The 23,018-nt window shown below is 55.9% G+C and overlaps 1 protein-coding gene across 1 annotated transcript in view; it reads left to right on the top strand.

Annotated features, from left to right (window-relative positions):
• The window catches only part of CDH4 (cadherin 4), a 532,131-nt gene that overhangs the window by 380,693 nt on the left and 128,420 nt on the right, over positions 1-23,018 (top strand). The window contains exon 3 of the mRNA XM_045795334.2: positions 9,343-9,569. Within this exon, the coding sequence (XP_045651290.2) occupies positions 9,343-9,569 (227 nt within the window). The remainder of the gene's footprint in view (positions 1-9,342; positions 9,570-23,018) is intronic.

The following is a 23,018-nucleotide window of genomic DNA, read 5'->3' as shown; positions in this document are numbered from 1 at the left end:
TGGGGCGTCTGCAGCACGAGTGAGGAGCACGGTCTGGGGCGTGAACACCTAGCTCCCGCGTCCCCGTCCGGGGCGCATGCTCCTGGGTGATGTGGGCCAGCCGTCCGCACGGCGGGCCTGTCTACCCCTTTCCTCACTTGCACAGTGTGCGGCTTGGCACGAGGCGGCCTGCTCTGGGGAGGGCCAGCGGGTTCACCGCACGCTCCTGGAAAGGACACTTTCCCAAGGTTTGTAAACATATGGCTCCTTCGGGAATGTGCGCCGAGCAGAATGATGCGACCAGCCACGCGTCCCAGGGCCTCGTCCTGGCCCCAGAGGCAACTTCGCAAGGTCCCGGCACGTCTGCAGGTGGTCACGCACAGGCCGACTGCTCCGGGGACACCAGCCTGGGGGGGCAGAACCTTCCCGAGTCGTCAGTGCTGGGTGCTCAGTTCCCACGGCCCGGCCTTCTCTGAACCCCACAAACAGGAATGCTGGTTCTGCTGTGCACTGTGCCCGTGGGCAGAGGTCCCACGGGAGACCACGTGGAAAAAGAGGCGGGTGTAACAGCATGTCTGTGTTTAAACAGACAGGCCAGAGAACAGCCTGGAAGGACACGCAGAGGCCCCGATTGCCTGAGGTTCCCGGGAGGCCCCTGTACATTTGGAGCAGCAGACAGGAGGCCTGCAAACAAGCCCCTCCTGAGGGGGCCCCACTCGAGCACCACCTACATGCCTGGCCCACGTTAATAAAACCCACCAAACATCGGTCTGCTTTCTATTATCACCGTGCCCCAGCAACTCTAAAGATGTCCGAGGTGAAGGGGGCAGACTGCCGCCCAGCGCTCTGCCCCCGCCCCCGGGAAGCCACTGGAGTGAATAAGCTCTGCGAGAGAGGGTCAGCAGCTGAGATGAATCCTGGAAGGCTCCTCGGAGGAAGTGCACGTGGTGGTGAAGGGTGCTCCAGGCAAAGCCTGGTGCTTGGAGCATTCGGCCACAGGGAGGAGATAGGCTGTCAGGAGTGAGGCAGAGACATGAGAGCAGCCCTGGACATCCAGCCGCTGTCCTCTCCACTGCACCTGGGGGGCAGGGCTTTAAATTGGAAGAAGAGCTGAAAGCTGTCCAAGTGGAGCCCATGGTGGCCACTTGGTCGTCCTCGATGAGACTTCAGCTACAGCCTCGGGCTCGTGTCCCTGAGGCACAGGTCCCTGCAGAGAGGGCCTTACTGTGGAGAATCAGTGGGAGAAGAGTCGTCCCTGGGGGCACTCGGCACAGAGTGGCCCCCTCCACGCCCCTGCTCATGCCCTCCTTTCCAAGTTCCTGCTGCCCAGGGCTGCCCCGACCCCCACGGGCTCCCCAGCACCTGAATGGTGCCTGGACCATGGAGGTGCAGTGAGTGTAGGATGGATAGAGGAGTATGGAGGGAGGGAAGGATGGGCGGGTGGATGGATGGGTGGACGGAGGGAAGAACGGAAAGAAGGAAGGGTAGAGGAAGGAAGGAAGGAAGGAAGGAAGGAAGGAAGGAAGGAAGGAAGGAAGGAAGGAAGGAAGGAAGGAAGGAGGCACACTCTGTTGGGTGAATTATCCTCAGCACAGTCCCACTACAAGCTCACCTCTGGCTCATTTGCTCTTTCTCAGTTCACCTAACAAGAAAAATAATAAAAAGGCAGGTTTCATAACCACCATGCAATTTCCAGTGGGAGACACAGCCTCCTGCCCCTGTAAATGTCAGGCAGTCTCCCGCCGGTGAGAAAGCACATCCGCGAGCCCCTCACTCACAATTCCCGGCACGCCAGCACCCACCTCCCCCTTCTCGCCCAGCGAGCAATTAAAAGTGATGAGGGTAAAGGGTTAAACATCGAGCGTCTCCATGAGGGGCCACAGAGCTTCCTCTCGTGGGCGAGCGTCTCCAGCATACGCTGAGGTTGAGCATGGCTGCACACGCCCGCCGTGAGCCCACGATGAGCCTGCGATGAGCCAGCGAGGCCAGGGCGGAGGAGGGGATGAGTTTTATGCAAGATCTCGCTCCGTCCTGGCAAAAACGAAAGAAACGATATGCAGTGAGCATCAAATCATCACAGTCTTCAGACTTCAGAACTGGCCGGAGCCCAGAGCCTGGAGCCCGAGCCACAGATCCCAGCACTTGGAAAGGACAGTTTCACACGTGACATTTGCACCAGCTACAAATTCTATGAGTGCACGAAATTCTAAGAGAAACGTAATAGCACCATGGCTTGCATTTGGGGCATCAATTCACAAAATATTAAAAGTGCTCGGGGCCCATAGGGAGAAGGCTGGCATGTTGCGGGGGGTCAGCAAGGGCTTGTGGAATGACTCAAATCAATGAATGCATTCCAGAACTTAATTAATGGTCTTCCAGCGAGTTCGGGTCACTTCTCAACAGCCGGTGGCTGGGGCAGTTCATTTTTGTAGTGCCTTCTAGTCCTGGCATTCTGTGGGTTCGGGACACTCCTGGGAAATTCTGGAAACTCCTGAAGCCATGTCGCTCCCTGGGCGCCGTGCAGGTGTCCCGCACACGGACATACCTGGCTCACTCAGATCTTTGGCAACCATGCATGTAACTTCTGGAATTCGAACTCAGACATAGCCTCCTTCGTGAAGCGTCCCTGAACACCCGTGTGCCCTCCCTGCCCCTCACTTAGGACCCCGGGTTTCTGCACTTTGTATGCAGCTGTGACATCAGGCATCTTTCTCCGCAATGTCAGTGCATCTGTCCCCATGCCCCCCGCCCCCCGTGAGCTCTCTGGTCTGTGCGTGGGACAGGAAAGGTGAGAGACAGGGCCAGGGAGGGAGAGGACCGGGGGCGAGGGCTGGTCCTGAGGCCTCCAGGGGGGAAGAATAGGCCCTTCCAGGGAGGTCCTTCCCCTCAGCCAGGAACTGAGGACTCAGGGAGCCCCAGAAACTGGTTTTTAGGGACATAGAATTCACATGCCGTAATTTCCCCATTTCAAAGTGAACAGTTCGGGGGCGGTCAGTATGTTCATGATCTTGAGTGGTCATCGCTCCCATGTAGTCCACCCCGCAGGAGACCCCGTTCCCGTCAGCGGCCGCTCCCCTCCTCCTCCCCCAGGCACCACCAGTCTGCCTCCGGCTCTGCTGGCAGCAGCCCCCCATGGGCTCGGGCAGCGGGGACGGTCACCACGTGGCCTCATAGGCAGCAGGGCAGTTAGGGAGATGCCATCAGGGGCTGCAGCCAAGCTGGACGGATGACCCATGAGAGGCCCCCTCGGGGACACCAGGACCAGGGTGGGTGGATGCTAAGGTTCCTGGAGACGACCTCATTTCCCATTTCCCTGGATGCCGCCCTGCCCAGGCCCCGGTGCGTGCATCCCTGCTGGAGGGACGCTTGCCCACATCCCTTGCCCCATTCCTCTTCCTTCACTCCTTCTGCTCCTGGCTCTTCAAGTTCTGCGTCCCCCGCAGACGGGTCTGCAGCAGGTGCCGGAGCTCAGGGTCCTGTGATCCACTCTGTAGCTCGATTTTGAGGGCGTGCTTCTGAAGTCACAACGGTGGGCTATTCCTATGGCCAGGAAAGGTTATGACCTTCTCTTAACATTGGCCCCAAAAAGGGGTGTCACATCCATTCAAGACCCTCCCACAGTTCCAGAGGCCGCTGAGTGCCAGGCGGCCCTTCCCCCTGGAGGAGAGCTCCCTGCAGGTGTGGATTACTGAGGGTGGGTGTCCAGGTCAGCGGACTCGGAGACGCCCCTCCCTCAGCCTGTCCTTCGGAGCGTGTGGCGGGTCTCTGCCTCCTTGTTTACCTTCTGGTCACCCTGCAGTCCCTGCTGCAGTCACACTTGTTCTCGGTCCTCCAGACCCTGAAATGCCTCTGCCACAGGACCTTTGCACATGCTGTTCCTGTGGCCTGCCCAAGCCTCACAGGAGCACCCTCATCCCTCGGGTCTTAGGGGAAGCACTCTCTGCCCCGCCAACTCTGGATTGGGCTCTCACAGAACCTGGCTCCTTCTCCACCGGCGTGCCTCCCTTGGGAGCGTTACCTTTCTGACGTAACGACTTGGTTAATTTCTGACCCACCCCATACTCTAACCTGTCTCTGGCAGTGACTGTGTTTGGCTTTTGTTGACTGTTGTATGCATAAGCGAATCCATCTGTAGATGGGAGTGAGTGAGGCCACTCACCTGGGCTCTGCACATGCAGTCACCTTTATCACAGGGCAGGGCCCCCTCATGGGGGAGCAGAATCCCCGTGGGTGCTGGGAGGTGGAGCAGACAGGGGGTCACCCTGGGGCAGGGGAGGCCATGGAAATTCCAAACACTCAATAGGTCCCCTGAGTGGGTGTCAGCCAGGATGCCCGGATGGCAGAGGCTCACATGTGTACCGCTCAGAGGAGACCTGCGTCCGTGAGCATCCTTGCCCCTTATCTGCACCAGCAGCATCCCTGCCGGAGGGCGACAAGCCCAGAATGCCAACCGGACTCCGCTTGGCTTTACGGACCTCATGGTGAGGGGCGGGGGGAGTTGGGAGTCAGCCGCAGAAGTGAAATCCTGAAATCCTTGCATGTTCTGGTACTCAGCCTTCCCCGGTGTCCAGCCAGGGCGCTCCCGGGCACTCGTGTTTCACGGTGCGTCCTGAGTAGCCTTCAGAGCTGGCGCAGACACGGTGTTTGCACACATTTCAGGAGCAGGGTGGACACTGGCGGGCAGTGAACGGAGTAGCTTACCTTCTTCTCTGGGCGTCTTCCTGGAACAGAACATGGGCTGGAAAATCAAATTCGTGCTGTCCAGGGCCTGCCCAGGGTCCACAGCCAGATTCCAAGAGCTGCTGCTCCCACACCCCGGGCTGGGGAGGGGGAGCAAGATCACCAGGGTGCAGAGGCAGGATCCTACAGGGTCAGAATCCCGAGTGCTGACTGACCCCACTGCAGAGCTCCCAACCCCGCCCCTGGGGACCTCCAGCCTGGTCCGGGCTCCCCCTTGGTGACCCCATAGAAGCCTGTATGGCTCAACCAGCCAAATTGTTGCTTTCCATTCACCTCCCAGACAAGCCGCAGTTCTGTTATTCACAGGTAGACCCCAGTGACAGGCAGCAGGAGGACCCCAGATGTTTGTGGAGTGAATGACCCTGCGTGACCTTGGCCAAGAGTCTTTGCTCCCCTGAGCCTATCTCCTCCTCAGTCAAAAAAGTAACATGCATCCTGTCCACAGTGTAAGACAAGCAGTCTTTTACCCATCTATCCCGTGCCGGGCAAGGGTCGTCCTGGCCGCAGCAGGGACAGACACAGACGCTCAGAGAGGCCTCTGCTTGTCAAACACAGACCTGGGTTCAAGCCGTACCCCAAAGGGGCTGGGCCGGTGTGAGCGTGCCTGCAGCGCACCCTGCCCCACGGCACACGCGGGCCAGGATGCCGTGGTGGCGTCGGCGATCGCCGGTGTTGGCAGCACCCGGGTGCGGCCAGATGCTCACCTCCCCACCCTCCCAGGGCCGATCCTCGGCGGGCAGACCGCACGAGTCCTGCCGACAGGTGCCGCTCCCCGGCCGCCGCCACTGAGGGAACGGAGGCAGCGGGCTGTGCCAGTGTGTACTTAAGTGATTGGATTTCATGTCTCTCAGGACTCCTGTCTCTTGTCAAGTTTGTTTAAAACTAATGGAAGTAATTAGCAGCCGCCGAGAGCCGCGTGCAGCAGGAGCGCTGCGATCCCGCGTCGGGGCCCAGGACAGGGAGGCAGCTCCCGGGCAGGCCTCCTTCAGGGGGGCCTGGGGGGGGGGCTTTCCCCAAGGGAGCCCTCCCCCACAGAGTGACGTTCCCCTCGCGGTGGGGCTGGGGCTGCTGACGGCCTGCCGGGGTCCTGGGGCGTTGCGACCTCGGCGTCCAGGCGCGGGTACCGCCCAGGGCCAGTGTCTCCAAACAGCGGCACAGAGTTCCCTCTCGAAGACCGAGATGCGCACAGAGCTGGGCGTGGGAGAGTCTCCCTGGGGGCGTCTGGGTGGCTCAGTGGGTTGAGCATCCGACTCACGGTTTCAGCTCAGGTCGTGATCTCAGGGTCCTGCGATTGAGCCCCGCGTCGGGCCCCACCCCCAGCGTGGAGTCTGCTGGGGGTTCTTCTCCTCTCCCTGTGCCCCTCCCACTCGTGCTCTCTCTCTTTCTCTTTCTAAAATAAATCAATAAAATCTTAAAAAAATAGAGAGGAGAGTCCCCCTGCCAGCTCGGCGTGGTGTCGAGGAACCTGCAGCACCCGCCCCGGGCTCTTGCCAGCCTCCAGAAAGTGCAGTGTCCCCGGGACTCAGTTTCCTCATCCGCAGACCGGGGACGCCGCGGGCCAGCTGTGCCTAGTGAAGCCCCGGTGCCTGGGAGGCGACCACCGCCCGGAGAGCCCTGGGTCCAGGCAAGATAGATGCACAGCCCGGACTTGACCGGGGCAGGAGACTTTCTGCGTTTGCTGGTCTCATCCGAAACATTGAGGGAAACGTTCCTTCTAGAATCTTGTGGACTTTAATTTTTTTTCTGAAAACTAAAGGAGAAATGAGATCAAAAACAAATGCATCAAGGAAAGTGTTGATTGAACACGTTAATATTGGGTTGCTCAACCTCGCGGCCTGGGATGCTGGCGGCAGCGGCCTTGGGGGCTCTTTCCTGCCGGGATCGCCTGCATTCAGCTGGACCAGATGTGTCTTCCAGCCTCGCGCTGGTTCCTGCAGACCCCGCCGTTCTCCCCAGAGCTGAGGGAGAGGGTGCACTCGGAGTGGCATGGGGCATTTCTGGGCTGACCCCAGCCATCCCCTCATGGCCGAGCGCCGGGGGGCTGGGGCAGGGGTGCGTTGTGGGGAGGCCTCACCTCCTTTCATAGCAACTATGTGCCAGCACTGCCTTCGGCCCCAGGGACACGGCTGGAAGCCAGGACAGCGGTCCTGCCCTCACACGCTTGGCAGTCCAGACGGACACAGGCAAGAAGCAGAAAGAGAGAACTCCAGACAGAATGGGGTAGCGCTCTGTGAGGGCCAGTGAGAGGGGCTGGTGCAGCCCTGGGGTCCAGCTGCTTCCCCGTGAGCAGGAGCCGACCCTGCCAGAAACCCACAGGGTCCTGACCACACCCACCATCACACGGACCTTAGTCCTGAAGCTTGGGTGCCCCGAGTCCTGTCCCGAGCCAGGCTAGAGACCCACGGAGGATGGAGGCCCTGCTCAGACCCCTGTGCTGGCCGGGCCCGCACAGGAGCTTGAGGGCACACGGTGCCCCACAGTGGCACCCTGGCCCTAAAGTGGGCAGGAGAAGTAGATTCTCTGGGCCACATGGAGCTGGCTTTAGAACTCTAAGACGTGCAGGCAGCAGCTCCATGTGCTGCCTGGGCCTGCATGGCGGGGTGGCCGGGGTCCAGGCTGCAGGGCCCAGCGCCCAGTGCTCCTTCCCATCGTGTTAGTCGGGGTGACCCCTTCCAGAGAGCAAGCCCGCTGACCAACGGCTATGGCCAGGCTCCTCCATGTACCCATAAGGGTCCGGGGACGAGGTGGCCTCCCCAAGACCCGCAGCTCTGTGCTGGTGAGACTGGCGGTCCCCGTCAGACAGGCTGGAAAGACATCGACTTTTAAAGCCCCTGAAGATCTTGTAAACACCCTGGGAAGCGCTGGTTTTATCCCACGGGCTTGACGGGTGCAGGTTGCAGTCACAGGGCTTTTGATGGTGCCATCTTTGGTGTCCTTGAGGGTCTCCCCGCCCCCGGGGACATGCGTCATTGGAAGGGTCCCTGTGGACAGGGTTCCACATTTCCCACTGGGGCCACACCTACGCTTCCTCGGACGTCACCCAAACTCTGTGACTTTGTTTTAAAAACAACAGTGTCGACATTTAATCTTGATGAAATGCAAGCCCTGCCGCCGTTGTCCAAGGCCGTCAGCGTCACTAGAAATTCGCACATAGACAACGAAGGGCTTATGTATTTGGGGCTCATCTCCCAACATTCGTCGAGCTGTCATGTTTATCTTTGTCCGTGACGATTGGGTGTCGGGAATGACTGATCTGCTCAGTCTGTTGCTGGTTTTAATTTGCTTGCCGTCGGGGCGAGCGCCACTGTGGGATTCCCTTGTCACTTGAAAGGAAATGCAATTATTCCCTGGTCGCGGGGCGGATTTCCATGGAGCCACGACCCGCCGAGCCCCGCGTGCCCTCAGCGTCCAAGGACCGGGTCTGTGCGCCTGGGGGGCCGACTCCCGCCCTCTCGGGCCGGACGGGGCAGAAACGCCTGTCACTGTCATGCTTGAACACATTTGTACACGGAACCCACGAGAGGGAGGCGCTGGTAGTGGGGAGCCGTCTGCGGTGAAGTACGGGAGATGCGGGAACTTACACATTTATTATTTCAAGGCAAGCAACAATAAAAGGTGAACACAGGGGAAAAACACTTTATCAAATGTAACAGCTAAGCGCCTTTTTTAGTTTCTGGAATAAATAGTAATTAAATCATGTAAGCTATGACAGTGAAATTGCTTAAAAAAGCCATCCTCCCACCGTAACCGCTGAGATACCCACACTTTCGTAAATACTAGGTAACTTTATCCATCGTTCCTATCAGCGGAATGTGATGCCAGCTGCCAGTGCCTCCTCGTTTAGGGTGGCCTTGGTGACAGCTGCAAACGCACTTGTGTAGAAAGCGCACTGACGTGGTCCCAGTGAACGCGCGGCTCCCGAGGTGTTGTTCCCGGCCGAGCAGTTACAAGTGGCGGGATGATGGAGCCCTTAGGAGGGGCTAGCGATGCGGTGCCTAATTCCTGCGTGTGGAGCGGAGCGGTGTGCCGCAGCCTCGGAAACCCGCTGCCTCCCCCGCCCCGTGTCCCTGAAGCCCCTCGCCGCCCCCAGGTCCCGCCCAGCCCGCCCTGACCTAGTCTGCGGGTGTCAGGTTGGGCCCCTGAGTAATAAAGTGCCCCAGAGAACACAGCAGATTTGAGTCCCACTCAGAACACCGCCTTCCCGGCTCCTTCCCCGCCGTTGGCCTTCTCGGGGTGGAAACAGATCCCGGGGGATTCGAGCATGCTGGCGGCACAAAGTTTGCAGGTGCTCCACGGGGGACGGCCGAGTGCCTCGTTCTCAGGCAGGACGCACCCGCCGTGCCACTCGCACACTCAGGGATACAGATGGGGAGGTGGGTGTGGGGAGACAGAGCAGCTCACCCTTTGCTGTTTTATGTCCTTCTGTGAAGGCCGATAGCTAATTCCCGGAGCAGCAGAGATAAAACACAATATCCGAAGGTCGAAAACTCAGTTAATCATCATTTTCCCCATGTTGCTCCTTCGGAGACCGAGAACCCACAGCTGAAAAGCAACTGCATGAATGCCTGTGCCTCCCTCCCGCCCCCCTGGCTGGTGCTGACCTGTCTCCCTTTCCACTTGCAGTCACCTTCAGCAGCTGTTTGGGGACCAAGGGGATGCGGTATGAGACCAACAGCGTGGACTTCAAAGTAGAGGCAGATGGGACGGTCTTCGCCACACGGGAGTTGCAGATCCCCTCCGAGCAGGTGGCGTTCACCGTGACCGCGTGGGACCGCCAGACCGCCGAGCGATGGGACGCCGTGGTACGCCTGCTGGTGGCCCAGCCTTCGTCCACGCACCCGGCACGCAAGGTAAGATGTGACCACACACGGAGCTTGGGGAGTGGCCTTCCTCCCTCTGCAGAGGCTTCCCCAGGGGTGGGACACCTCAGCGGGCTGTGCCGGCCCCAGAGGACCCTCTGACCTGCCACCTTGCTTGAGAGACGTCGGCCTCGTGGACGGGCACGCGGGCCCTATGACCACTTTAACACACGGTTCTCGCCCTCTTGACGGTCTTAACTGTTCTTTCCTGTTTCTCGCTGGGCACTCAAAATTCTGTAGCCTCCCCTGCCTGCAGAGTTGGCCTCAGGCATGGGGCTGCTGGGTTAGCAGGGTAGTTTCAGCCGGGTCGGCCGCATGACAGGTCCCAGGGGCCCACGGCAACCTGCCCCGGGGTCAGCCCGTGGGGAGGCAGGAAGTGTGCTGAGACCCTCACGGCTGACGGGGTCGGGGACCATCAGAATTACGGTGATGCGGGGTGCGGCATGTCAGCAACGAGCACACCACTTGAAGCTGTGTCTTCAACAGCGTTCCTGGGGCAACCCCTCAGAAAAGAGCTCTGGGAAGCAAAGGGTTAAAGCAAGTTGATCAGATTCCTTTCCGTAGCTTTAATCACAGCCTCACACAGTTAATGTGCTTCATGAACCGCGGGGGCACGCAGACTGCAAGTTTCCCAAGCCTGCTGATCAGGGAACCCTCTTCATGGAACATCTTGTAAGACAGGTATTCCAAGGAACCCACTTTGGGAAAACAGAGACCTGTGTTTTGTTTCATCTTGTTTGTAAACATAGTAGAGGTGGTTTAGGTTAGATAAGAGAAGGCGGTGACTCTGGTGGGTAGCTTTCCCATCTGGTGATGAGCTGATTTGCCCGGGAAGGATGTCAGGTGCCCTCATAAGTGTGTGTTGAACCGGGCCTCACCTCAACACCCGCGTCTAACAGCAGAGCCCCAGGAAGTTGCGAGCCTCCCCCTGTGGATGCTGGAGACCCTAAGACAGACAGATGTGGTTTCCATTCTTTCCTGAGTGATGATGACAGGCCCCAGGCTGGTGAGAAGGCAGCGAGCAAGGCGGGCCCTGGGGGGGCCCAGGACGCGGCCCATGTGGGAGCCCTTCCCTCCAGGCGCGGGGCTGGGGGCCGACGGCCAGTGCCGGCGTGTGAAGATGTATATCCCTGATTGCGACGCAGAAACTATGTGCCCATGAGCAGAGGGTGGAGGTCCTGAAAGCTGGCGGAAAGCCTCAGATAAAAGGCACTAATTGAAAACATAATGACCCCTTTCGTTCGGCGTGTTAATGAAGCCGTTTCTGATGCGGTTAATCCCCTGACCCTCCTCGAAGGTGATTGCGATTAGACAGTCCTCGGTACAAATGCCCCTCCAACCCCACGTCAGGGTGGCCCAACCAGCACCCAAGGGGCAGAAGGGGAGAATCCGCAGCCCAGGCCCAGGCCATCCTGGTGAGTCCAGCTGCGGAGTGCTGTGGGCCACACCCTGCGCTTCTGAAAGGTGGTGGGCGGAGTCTCCACAGCCCACCCAGTCCAGCCCTTCTCTAGTTACTTCAGGTCACCTGATGGCTCCCTGTTTCTTCTTACTTTCAAACCCAAAGTTCCCTGTCCTGACTTTTTAGGACCGTACCTAGCCCCTGTCCTAAGAGGTATCCACTCCTCTGACCCTCGAAACATCTGGAAGTGGCTCCTGTCATTGTCCCCACTTGACAGATAGGGATGCTGAGCCGTATGACCACAGCCCCTTTGCTGCATGGAGAGTCAGTGTTCTAGAAAGGAGTAAAAACTGGCTTTCTAGGTATGGCTGAGCCCAGCATCAGAAAGGAGCCTGACTGCCCTGAGTTATGGTTTAAATCACGTCTTCTCCAATTTACCGGCTGATGCTTTGGGACAAGTCACATGACCTCGCTTAGATTTACTGATCTGGAAAATGGGATAACAATAGGGTTGTCACAGGTATTATATGAGATTATGTGTCATACAGATTGTAGACTCACAAGAGCCCGGCCACAGGGACACGGCTCTTACCGCTGTCATCAGCATGGTCCCAACCCTCAAAGTCCTGTGCCCATCGCAGTCACTGGACCCTCCCCAGGGTAGTTCCTGGGGGTAGGAAGGAAGTTCAGAACCAAGTCCCTTAGTTGGTATGTCGTTACAGAGACTGATGCCAAGCTTTGAATAATGTCACTCTCTATAAATGGATTAAGGTGATGCCATATTGCCGATGTCCATAACCACCTATCAGAATCAAATATAAATCTTCTCTGGTGGAAGGTAGCTCCCTGGGCCACAAATTATACCCGTCTTCTCTTATGTACAATGTCTAGCACTCGGCTGAAAATGACTGGGCCCCCAGTGGGGACGGGACAAGACCCACAGTGGCTCCAGGTAACAGAGCTATCAGACAGAGATATTACAGTACCTATGCTTACTGTGTTTCAGCACACTGAAGTCAAGATTTTGACAGAGAATTAGAAAAATAAAAAAGAATTGGGCAATTTAGGGCGGAAAAATATAACAAACAAAAAAAAGCTCAATGGGGAGATATATCTGCAGATTAGATGCAGTTGAAGAGAGATTTAGTGAAGCAGAAAATGTCAGAAGAAATATTCAGGCTAAATCACAAGGAGATAAACAGAAGGAAAACACGGAAGGAAGAGTGAGAGGTACTGGAGAAGTAGCGAGAAGCCCCAGCAGGTGTGTGTTTGGAATATGAGGGGGGATAAAGTGGAGCAGAAGTAATATTTGAAAAGAGAATGGCAGCCGACATCCAGGCTTCGCTTCAACATGCTCTGCGAACTCTACACGGGATAATAGGAAGAAAATTACACTCAGTCACGGTCTTTGTCCTTTTGGGCTGCTGGAAGGACACAGCGTAGGCTGGGCAGCTTGTGAACCACAGACACGTACTCCTCGTGGCTCTGGAGGCTGGAGCTCTGCGATCAGAGATGGCGTGGTCAGGTCCCCAGGAGGGCTTCCCGCTGACTGCTGTCTTCGGACGTCTTGTATCCTCACCTGGCAGCGAGCCGACAGAAGAGAGTAACTAATGGGCACCAGTCCCACCTCGAGAGCTCCACCCGCATGACCCCCTCTGATCCTAATCACCCCTCACCGAGGCCGCACCTCCTGACACCGTCACCCTGAGGGTCAGGTTCCAGCGTAGGGATTTGGGGACACACACGTTCAGTCCACAACAGGCATTTTATGACAAAAGCTCTGAAAACCTAAGCCACACAGAAGGTCTGAAAGCAAACAGACGCCAGCTCTGGGGAAGGCACAGCAGTGACACGGGAGCTGACCCCCCGTGGGGACAACGGGAGCCAGAAGGCGGTGGGTGGTGACAGACACAGGATTCTGTTACCCAGTAAAAGTCCCCTTCAGGAAGCGCCCCGAGAGACTCTGCCACAGGTTGTGGTCTTCAGGCAGAAATAGGACACTCAGAGACGAAAGCCTGGGATGAAAAGCCAGGAAAGATGAAGTAGATGCCGTGAGCAAGGCGGGCAAGGCGCTGCGTGGGGTGGAAGCTACATGACAGGCGGGAAAGTGTGCGCGGAGTCAGAGTGTCCAGGCTGCTCGCATCGTCCTGCAAGATGATGGAAATCAAATTAATGTGTTACTCGGAAAAGACAAAGAGCCCTGTTCCAAGGGGGAACAAATCCCCACAAGGTCACAGCGGTGGACCTGAAGAAGCACATGGAGCCCTGGCCAAGGGAGGTGGCATTTCAGGTCAGAAGTAAATCTGAACTTGCAGAGTGACCTGAAGTCTCCGTAGTGTCTGACCTTGTACTCAGGGATAAGCACACGTGTGTCATAATCCCCGTGGGATTCTCACAGGACTCTGACAGGATTGCAGAGGGGACATGATGCTCTTGCCGGTAACTTAACGATGACCAGCACCGTGCAAAGGAGAGCTGAGCCCTCCCACCTCCTGGGTGCATTTCCCGCTCCAATGTTTTCACCTCTTTGAGTCTGCAAATTTAGGCAATATTTTTTAAAAAGTGCCTTAAATAATAAAATTTGTCCTTTTCCTCTGTTATCAATGTGAATTGTCAACCAAGTAGCCTTTTTTTTAAGATTTTATTTATTTATCTGAGATAGAGTAAGCGAGAGAGAGAGCATGAATGGGGAGGGTAAAGGCAAGGGGAGAAGAAGGCTCCCCACTGAGCAGGAAACCCAAAAAAGTAGACTTTCTTAAACAAACAAACAAAAAAGAGTCATTAGATTGTTAAATTCTAACATAATAGACGGAGGAAAATAGAAAACTAAAACTTACCAATCCAAAAAATGGAAGGAAAAAATAGAGGAGCTCTGTGTTTCTCTTTGAGAAAGACGGTGGATTTGCAAGTATATATTAGTTATAATACATGAAAATAGATGAGCTCTTGTGATTAAAAGAAAACAAATTGACAGATCAGAGAAAAACCCTAACTTCGTATCTGCAGGTCACAGAAGACAGATCTAAAATGTGTAAGGATGGAGAAAAGTTGAAAGTAAAGTGACGGAGGGGAAATACCATGCCATTCTCATCAGAAGGGAGCTGGGCGCTCGGTTAACACACGAGTCCTAAATTTGTGTGCACTTAATAATCCAGCTTCAGAATATTTAGGCAAAATTCAGTGGAACTAAAAGGAGACATAAACAAATATTCGATTATTGGTAAAATTTAACACACACCTCTGAGTACCCGAGAGAGGAAGCAGACAGAATATCAGCAAGGGAACAGAAGAATAGACCCACAGATTTAATAAGTCTGGCCTCCCATCTGAAACAAAGACCCAACCAAGGCTGCGTACATGTGATTTTCAAGTACACTTAGCACCTGCGCGAAATGTGAGCGACCGGAGGCTGAACTTCCAACCACAGGTTTAGAATCAGAGCGATGAAGCCGGGAATCAGTCACGAGGAAGGTAACCAAACAGTCCCCGTAGATTTAGAAGTTGAGTAAAGAGCCTTCCGACTGGCCCTTGGGTAGGAAGGAAATCACGTGCAGGTTACAGAGAGATTTGAACTGAGCGCTGAAACCGGCAGGAGGAGCCAAGGTCTCGCCCCGCTGGAGCGCGCAGCCTTACCTGCGTAAGCCGGAAGGAAGGGGCAAACCGGCAGTCTACACAGTCACCTCAAGAAATCAGGGAAAGAAATGAAGTGGAACAAAGTAGAAAGAAGGAAATAGTAAAACCGAGAGAAGAAGGTAATGGAATCAAAATAATAGAATTCACAAAGACAAGAGCGGACTCTAAAACTCCCGAGCTGATCAGACTAAGACGGGAAACTGCCAGTGATCCTTATCAGGAACGAAAATACGGCGTCATGACCTATCTCACGGATGGTTTCAGTGTGTTACGTACCGTTTATGCCAACATACTTGGAAACATACTTGAAATGATAAAACATTCTGGGAATATAATCAACTTACCAACACTAACGCGAGACGAAAACCTGAACTGTTTTGTTATTACAAACAGATTTAAATTCAAACCGGTGTCCCAAGGCCATGCCCACACGTGGTGGCGGGGCTGAAGAACTCCTCTGTAGGGAGGAGTTAGAGCTCATCCCTAGAAACGTGTCCAGGGAGCCCTGAACAGGTGCCTTGTCCAAACCAGCAAGAACCCTGAAGGGGCAGGTAGGCAGCAGGTTGCTGTCCGCCAGGCTGCTCGTAAGTAGATGAAAACAACACCTGAGCAAAATATTAACAAGCTCAAGGGCACCCATGTTTGCAAAGGACAAACCATGGCTGCCCTGGTCTGTTCCAAGAGCCCAAGGTTGTTTCTACACTGGAAAATGAATACACGTAATTCAACACAGAATTAAGGATGGATATCGCATGACCATCTGAATTTTCGTTGTTAAATGTAACTCCCATTCAGGATGAAATATCCAGCAGATTAGGAGGAGAAGGGGCCGTCCCTAACCTCGTCCAGAGCACACAGCACATTAGTCGAAGCCTTCCCTGACGTCCAAAATAGCACCTGGCCAACCTTAGGTCACATGCCAGAGCTTCAAGCTCACAAGGTCGAGCAAAAAAAGGAGATCCCAATAAACAGAACTGGCTGTGCGTGTAGCTTACAGGATTATAAATGCAGGGCATCTGAGATAATCTGCACAGAATCCGTTGGGCTGGGTGAGTGATTCTCGTTAGCAAGAGAGCTGGGTGTGGCAGCAATCGCACCTCCACGCACCAGGAATTAATAGAGAACGACACGTGAGCCAGATGCCAATTCCAGTAGCATTTAAGATGATCATATAACCAGGAATAAACCTAACGAAACCTTCACAAGACCCTTACGTGCTTTTGAGAACAATTAAAGACCTGGAAAACCACAGGAGTGTGCCTGCACGGAACTCGGAAAGCTTGGTGCCACGGTGACGCCAGCGCCACCCAGAGGCTGTAGACGGAACAACACGATACCGACAGAAACCACAGCGTGTTTGCTTGCTTGTTTGTAGAAGGGCAGAGAGATGACTTTAAATTTTTTTTTAAGATTTATTTATTTGAGAGAGAGCGCGCAGGGGGAGGGGCAGAGGGAGAGGAAGAGAGAATCTCATGCAGACTCCGCACTGAGCAAGGAGCCCGACGTGGGGCTTGATCCCAGGACCCTAGATCATGACCTGAGCCTGAAGCAGCTGAGCCACCCAGGCACCCCTAGATGACTTTACATTTTTAAATGAAAATGCGCAGGACCAAGAATAGCCCAGAACAGCACGAAGATGGGGGCAGTTGGTACTGGGGACGTGGAGAGGTGTATGTGCAAACCAGAGCAGTCTCTTGACCTCAGCGCTGCTGGCCTTTGGGCTGGATCACTCGCCACGGTGGGGTGGGGTGGGTTGTCCTGCATGCGGTAGGATGTCCAACAGCATCCCCGGCCCCCGGCCCTAGACGTCAGCTCCCCACCACCCCCATTGCAACCAAAGCTCTCTCTAGTCTTTGCAAAATGTTCCCGGGGACAAAATCACCCCGGCTGGAGAGCCGCTGAACTGCAGTAATTAAATGGGGTGGTTTAGGGGCAAAGGCGATCAAACAGACAAATGGAGCAGAATAGCAAACACAGAAAAAATAGTTAATGTGTTTTTTAAAAATCATTTTCACGGAGGTCTAACTTTTATACAGTCAAATTCACCCACTTTCACATATGCAGTCTGATAAACCTTGTCAAAGGCACACGGTGCAGACACTTGATTTTTATAAGGCTAGCCCTCTGGGGCCATGGTCAGCACACTAGAGCCCGTGGCCCGATCTACCTGCCACCTGCCTTTTGATAGCCTGCAAGCTAAGAATGGTTTCCGTATTTGTAAATGGTTGTACAAGTATCTATATTAATATCCTCACTTTCACTTCTTGGCCTCAATGCCTAAACTACTTAACTATCTGACCCCTTAACAAAAAGTTTGCCAAGCCCTACCTAGGATCATGGAGGAGGGACTGTCTTTTCGGTAAATGATGCTGGACCGATGGGGTATCCTTTAGGAGAAAAGGTGAAATGACCCCAGCCCACCCCACCCCCCCAAAATCAATTCTAGGTGGAATTTTTTTTAATGCATGCTGAGGGCTTCCTGGCTAAGTTTGGGGAGGGAGGGGGGTTCAGATGAGGACACAGTGAGCAGGGGTGCAGCTAGCAAAAGATTCTAGACGCACAAAGCACCCTTTCCGAGGCAGCAGTGTGCAGAATGGAAAGTCCCGGAAGCTCTCGCCAAAAGGAGCTTTGAAACAAATTCCCCAAGGACCAGCGCACGGGAACCCCCTAATTTCCCGGTTCCATGAATCCCGTTTCTCTTGCGCCTGGGTTTCTCCAAGTGCAACCTCCCTGCCCGGTGTTTCGGCGACTCGGTGGAGCTGGACAAAACTGACAGCTCCCCAGTGAGATGAACCATAAAAATCTGGCAAGTTTTCTCCTTTCCGTTTCCTCTCTTAGCAACGATTCAAAGGCGGCCTTTCTGTGGGTAATACCAGCCGTGCTGGAATCTGGAATAACTTTTTTTGTGCAGTCTTGCAGGAAAGCTGATAGCAATTCAATTAGAAAATGCAAATGAGGTCACATATTTCCCACAGGAGTGCTGAATCGCCCCTGAGGAATCAGAGCAATATTCTGGCCGAACAGTAAATACTGAAGATAAAGTTTCGCGCACGGCTGTCAGCTGACTGGCTGCGCTCACACTGGAAAGTGGCAATGGGACCTGTGGGTATAGTTTGCAAAAAGAAACTGTTGTTTATGAAACGAATCCTGGCTCTTAGCACACGCGTCAGCGTTTATGAAAGCCACACTCTGCCGAGCGGCACCCACGCCCGGCCGGGCCCAGGGGATGACACCAAGCTCCCCGCATGGTTCGGGCTTCCACACTCGGACGGGCAGAGAGCGTCCCGCCGAGAAGCATGTGTTGGGGTCCTAACCTGCGGTCACTCAGAATGGGACTGTATTTGTAAGTAGGCTCGGCAGACGTATTCCTTAAGGTGGTCCTTCCAGCGGGCGTGCGTCTGAAAGGGGGGATGTCTGGGCACAGACGCGCATATAGACGGAACTCGGTGAAGGGGAAGGCAGAGAGCAGGGGGAGGCTTCTACAAGCCAAGGAGCGCCAGAGATCGCCGGCAAGCCACCAGAGTCCAGGAGAGAGGACTGGAGTGGACTCTCCCCCAAGGCCAGCCCTCTGGAGGAACTGACCGTGAGAGCATCTTGACCTTGGACTTCTGGCCTCCAGGACTGGGACAGTGTCTGCTGTCTCCCCCCCAGGCTGTGGTGCTTCGGTTCAGTGGCCCCAGGACACTCTCATCAGGGGTGTGGCCTCACCCGCCAGCTGAGCGGAGAGTAGATAGACCCCATATACCCCCCCCACCCCCCAAAAGGCAGGATGGGAGTCCCGAGCCAGGGTCCTGCCCAGGGCTCCAGACACCCTCAAGTCCCCTTCATACAGCTGCTCGGGTCCCTAGCACAATGAGGACAGTTTGGACAAGACCCTTATACTTTAGGGCTGCAGTCCATCCACCTCCCTCCCCGTGCAACGTCCCCCCTCCATCTCACGGTCTGCCCCCCGAGCCCACAGCCCGTCACCCCTCCATCCTGAGAGTGGGCAGGAGCCCGTCACTGCTCTCACCAAGGACTCCCAGGTTGGTCACCCGACAGTGGACTGGAGAGGGCCTGGTGAGGACCAGTTGCTGCCGTCCACCTGTCCATCTGAGAGGTGAGCCCTGTGTGAGCCCTGACGCCACGGACGTTTTCACTGAAGGCGGCCACCCGGCGCTTTCCACGCTAGGTATCGCCCTGGGAAAGCACCCAGAGGGTGATTAGGTGCTGCCCGAGGGATAGAGGGTGCGACTTCAGAAAGTAGCAAGACGGTTCTTTTATCCTTTTCCAGAAGATGGATGACCTCAGTGCCACTGAGAAGCAGCTGCCCCAAACAAACAGTTGTTGGTGAGGTGTAGATGGCGTCGGCACTCCCGTTCCCCGCCGGGCAGGCCAGCCGCCGCTTTGACGAGCGTTCACACCCTCGGCACTCACGCAGGCGCAGATAGCGCCACCACACGCGGGGCTTGCCCCAGGCACACACCGGACTGCCGGGACCAGGGGCTGGAGGCGTATATCCCTCCACGTCAGAGACCCCCACAGCTGCTGGGCAGGAGGCTGTTCCCTTTCCAGAGGCCGAGGTCATGGCCACCCCCCCGGGCAGCGCCCCCGCTCCACGGCTTCTAACTCTTTGTTGGCATGAAGGGCACAGTGACTGTTTTGTTTGGTCGAAGGTGCATCTTGGCATCTTTGTTGTCTGCGTTTTGGAGAACAGCCTCGGGGCGAGGGCTGCCGTGTCCTCCTGACTCTGTCTCTGCCGGCCTGGGCTGAGCAGGCAGCTCCCAGTGCAAAGCTCAAACGTAGACGCTCTCTCCGGCTGCAAACGGCCTGGAACACCGGGGGCCTGGGTCAACCCTTCCTTTTGCAGAGCGGAGGTGAAGAGTCATCTGCAAGTCCCAAGGAGAAGACTCATGACCCTGCCCGGCCTGTCCCGGGGGGATGCTGCCCCCGCCTCTTGATGGGGCAGGAGCCAAAGGAGAACCCGCAGGTGGCTTGCTGGGGATTGGCGCGGCCGTGCAGACACCAACGTGGTGAGCGAGAGCGTCCCCGCCTGGCAAGGAAGCCTCTGAGGACGTTGCCGTGGGAGACAGGCTGCACGGGTTCTGCTTTGTCTCTGGGACCGTGATCTCCAGTGTGGACATGACAGGCGGGGCACCCTCTGAGGATCCTGGGGTCCTGTGACTCAGAAGGGTCCCAGGTCGCTCCCTTGGTTCCCTGGGGGAACGACGACTGAGCATTGCTGTGTCCCCGCCGGACACCTGGCTCTGTGTTACGATGCAGGGGCACCACTGGGAAATAGGGAGCAGGCCCTGAGCAGAGGGCAGAGGCTGCTGCTGTGTCCAGAGCTCAGGAAGGTAACCTCTAAGCCGAGGCCTAAAATCGGAGAAGGAGCCAGTGTTCCAGACAGAGGCCTCTCCAGCCCTGGCTTCTCCTGTCCGCAGGCGGAATGCCATCTCAGCCCATCCGAATCTGGGCCTGGGGTGCAGGGCAGCCAGCCCTGGGGGACACTTCTCTGCACGCAGCCTCCTGGGGGTCCAGTGAGCTGAGACGGCACAAGCATGCATGCGCGTGAGCCGTGAACACCGCAGATGTGCGTGTGCTGGTGGGTGCGTTGCTCACCCGCCCCCGGAGCCTGTAGCTCGTGATGGGGGCTGGAGCGTGTGTGCGTGCGCGTCAGCACGTGGGGGCCTTGTGGAGACCCCGTTCGGGAAGTGGGAGGTACGGGGCGTCCAGGCTGCCCTCCTGTAGGTGTTTCTAGTGAAAATCAAGCCAGGTTTCCTTCCAGACCGACACAGGTTTGTGGTTCTGTCCAAGGCCCTGGCTCCCACTGGATATTTGGTTAAATATAAAATCCTTCTTATTCCTGAAGATGTTTGTGAAAACAATAGTGAGGTGGTCACGGGCATGTTCTGCCGTGAGAAGAACCCCAGCAAGGTCAGGGACGCCTGTGAGCCTGCACCCTGCCGGCCGGGCACTGGCGTGGCCTGGAGCCTGTCCCGTGGACCCCACGTCCTCGGTGGACAACAGGAGTGGACCGTGGGGCCGGACGTCCCTGGGCACCTTCCAGAAGGAAATGTGACTGAAGTCTGGTTGAGTTAAGGCTCTCAGGCAGACCCTGATCACGTCCTCTTCGAAGCCTCCAGAGCCATCAGCACTGATGAACTGACCATTTTTCTCACAAACTGACACCAGTGTGAAGGATTCATTCAGTTCCACCGCTAACAACTCCAGGAAAAAGTAACACAGTTTGGCTTAACTTGCTAATATAATTTTTTTTTTTTACTGCGATTGTATCTTTTTTTCTATAAAATGAAGAGTAATTTCGTTTAAAATGTTTCCAACCAAACATAATTTTCTTGATTCTCTCAAGCAAGTTCTCCACCAGGGCATTCAGAGAAGCCTAGAGACACTGGGTTGTCACAACCGGGGGGAAGTAGGGGGGTTTCTAGCATCAAGTGGGTGGGGGCCAGGGATGCCCTGCAAATGCACGGAGGCCACAGCCCGGAGAATGATCTCGTTCCAAATGTCGGCAGGTGCAGAGGCTGTGGTCTGGAGACAGGTGTTGAACTGCTGGGGCCCTGGGGGAGCTCGGCGAGCTGGGGAGGCCAGGACGGCTGAGCAGCCTGGCTGGGCACGTGCGCGGACGCACACGCCACACGCCACACGCCACACGCCACACGCCACACGCAGGGGTCTGTCTGGACGTTGTGGGGTCTCCCATCCTGCCCTTCTCATCAGGGCCCGGGAACATGCTGTCTGCATGCACAGCTGCTCTGCGGGGTCCACCCCATCCTGCCTGCACCTGGGGTGCTGTGCTGTCCTTCATCTTCATTTTGGAGGGGAGACAAGGCTCAAGAGGACGAGGGGGGAGCTCTGAGGTATTCATCAGGAGAAATGTGGTTTTGACGCCAGTAGGAACAGCATGACGCCTTCCCAACCAGATGACCCCGACTGCTAAGAGTGCCCAAGCAGCCACAACTGAACTCTTTCCCCCAGAGCTGCTCACAGCTTCCGGAACTCAGTCTGCTTGCTTGGCCCCGGGTGGGAGGGGGTGTCGGGACCACCCTCTGTGTCACTCTGACCAGCTGAGGGCAGAGAGGGGCAAGTGCCAGCTTGGGGGACACGGGCTACATTGAGGCCCCCGCCCCCCAGCTGCAGCTGCAGGACCTGGGCTGGTCACTGCACCAAGCCTCCACCTGCACAGAGGTGAGCGAGGACGGCACCAGACCCTCCCTCCCTAAGTGCCCTGGGCAGAGTGAGCCACTAAGACTTTCCTTCCGAATACGTGCACGAGGGAGTATCCATGCCATTCCATTCCGGAAACCTTCCTTTGTACGATTTCCATGGGAACTTGCAAAACGACCTCCCCTTCCTAGAAGAGATGGGAAGTCAGGAATACCGTAGTTGGGGGGGGGGATGGCACCTGCGTGTGCTCAGTGGTGTTGTGGACGCAGGAAAATTCACTCAGCGCCTCTCAGATCCAAACTCATGCAAATGTTTATTTAGAATGGCTCCCATGTTCTATTTGCTAGAGAACGGAGATGTTTCTCCGTTGTTTTATTTTGTGTTTGTTAAATACCATTTTACTTTGTCCGTCCTTAGCTACCATGGAAACCAGCCAGAAGGCTGCAGAGACCAGCCTAGTTAAATATTTTAAATATACATGCTTGCAGGCAAACAAAATGTACTATTTTTCAAATGCATATTGAAAGGGAAGTAGGAGATCGAGGAATGAACTATCAGGACAGACTTCAGTGCCTCTTTTGTTTTTTAAGAATCTGATTATTCTCCGTGAAAATCAGTGGCAGGTTTGACGTGGAGGGAGGGGCACATTATTTCCTTTCTGGAAGCACCTGTAACCCAAAGGCGTAAGGACGCAGGGAGAACGGGAGGAGACGGGAAGCCGCATAAATGACACTCGTGTTCAGGGAATAAACCCTCACCACCCCGTCCCGTCACGGGCAGCGCCAGTTTGCGGTGCGGGATGGCGCGTCACCTCCCGCACGTCCTCTGACCAGAGACCCCTGCGCAATCCGTGATCTTGGAACACGGGGCCCTACGTCTGTTTTTACGTCTGAGATTGGCCACTTATTTACCCAAACGTCAGGGTCCTGCAAGAATGGGTAGATGAGACGATGTCAACGGGTCTGCAGGCACACTGTGCGTGAGAAGTCACAGGCGCCTCCAGGGCCCATCGTGGACCCCGGCGGACGCAGGCTGGCTACAGGGAGAGATGCACCGGCTGCCTTCCCTGAGGCCTGCTCAGTGTCGAGAGAGGCAAGGGCTGCTTTCTTGGTGGGAGTAGGAAAAAAAGAAGCTTGTGGCCTCACCAGGGCCCTCAGAACCTTCCATGCTGCCAGTGCAGGTCTCCCTATGGCCGGAGGCTGGTGTGCCCGGCCCTCAGCCGCGTGCGTGCAGTGACCACA

This window comes from Ursus americanus, chromosome 22 (genome assembly GCF_024610735.1).
Source record: "Ursus americanus isolate L20-20 chromosome 22, mUrsAme1.1.p, whole genome shotgun sequence".
Taxonomy (NCBI): domain Eukaryota; kingdom Metazoa; phylum Chordata; class Mammalia; order Carnivora; family Ursidae; genus Ursus; species Ursus americanus.
Note: the sequence above shows the minus strand (reverse complement) of the source record. Positions and strands in the feature narration are given on the sequence as shown.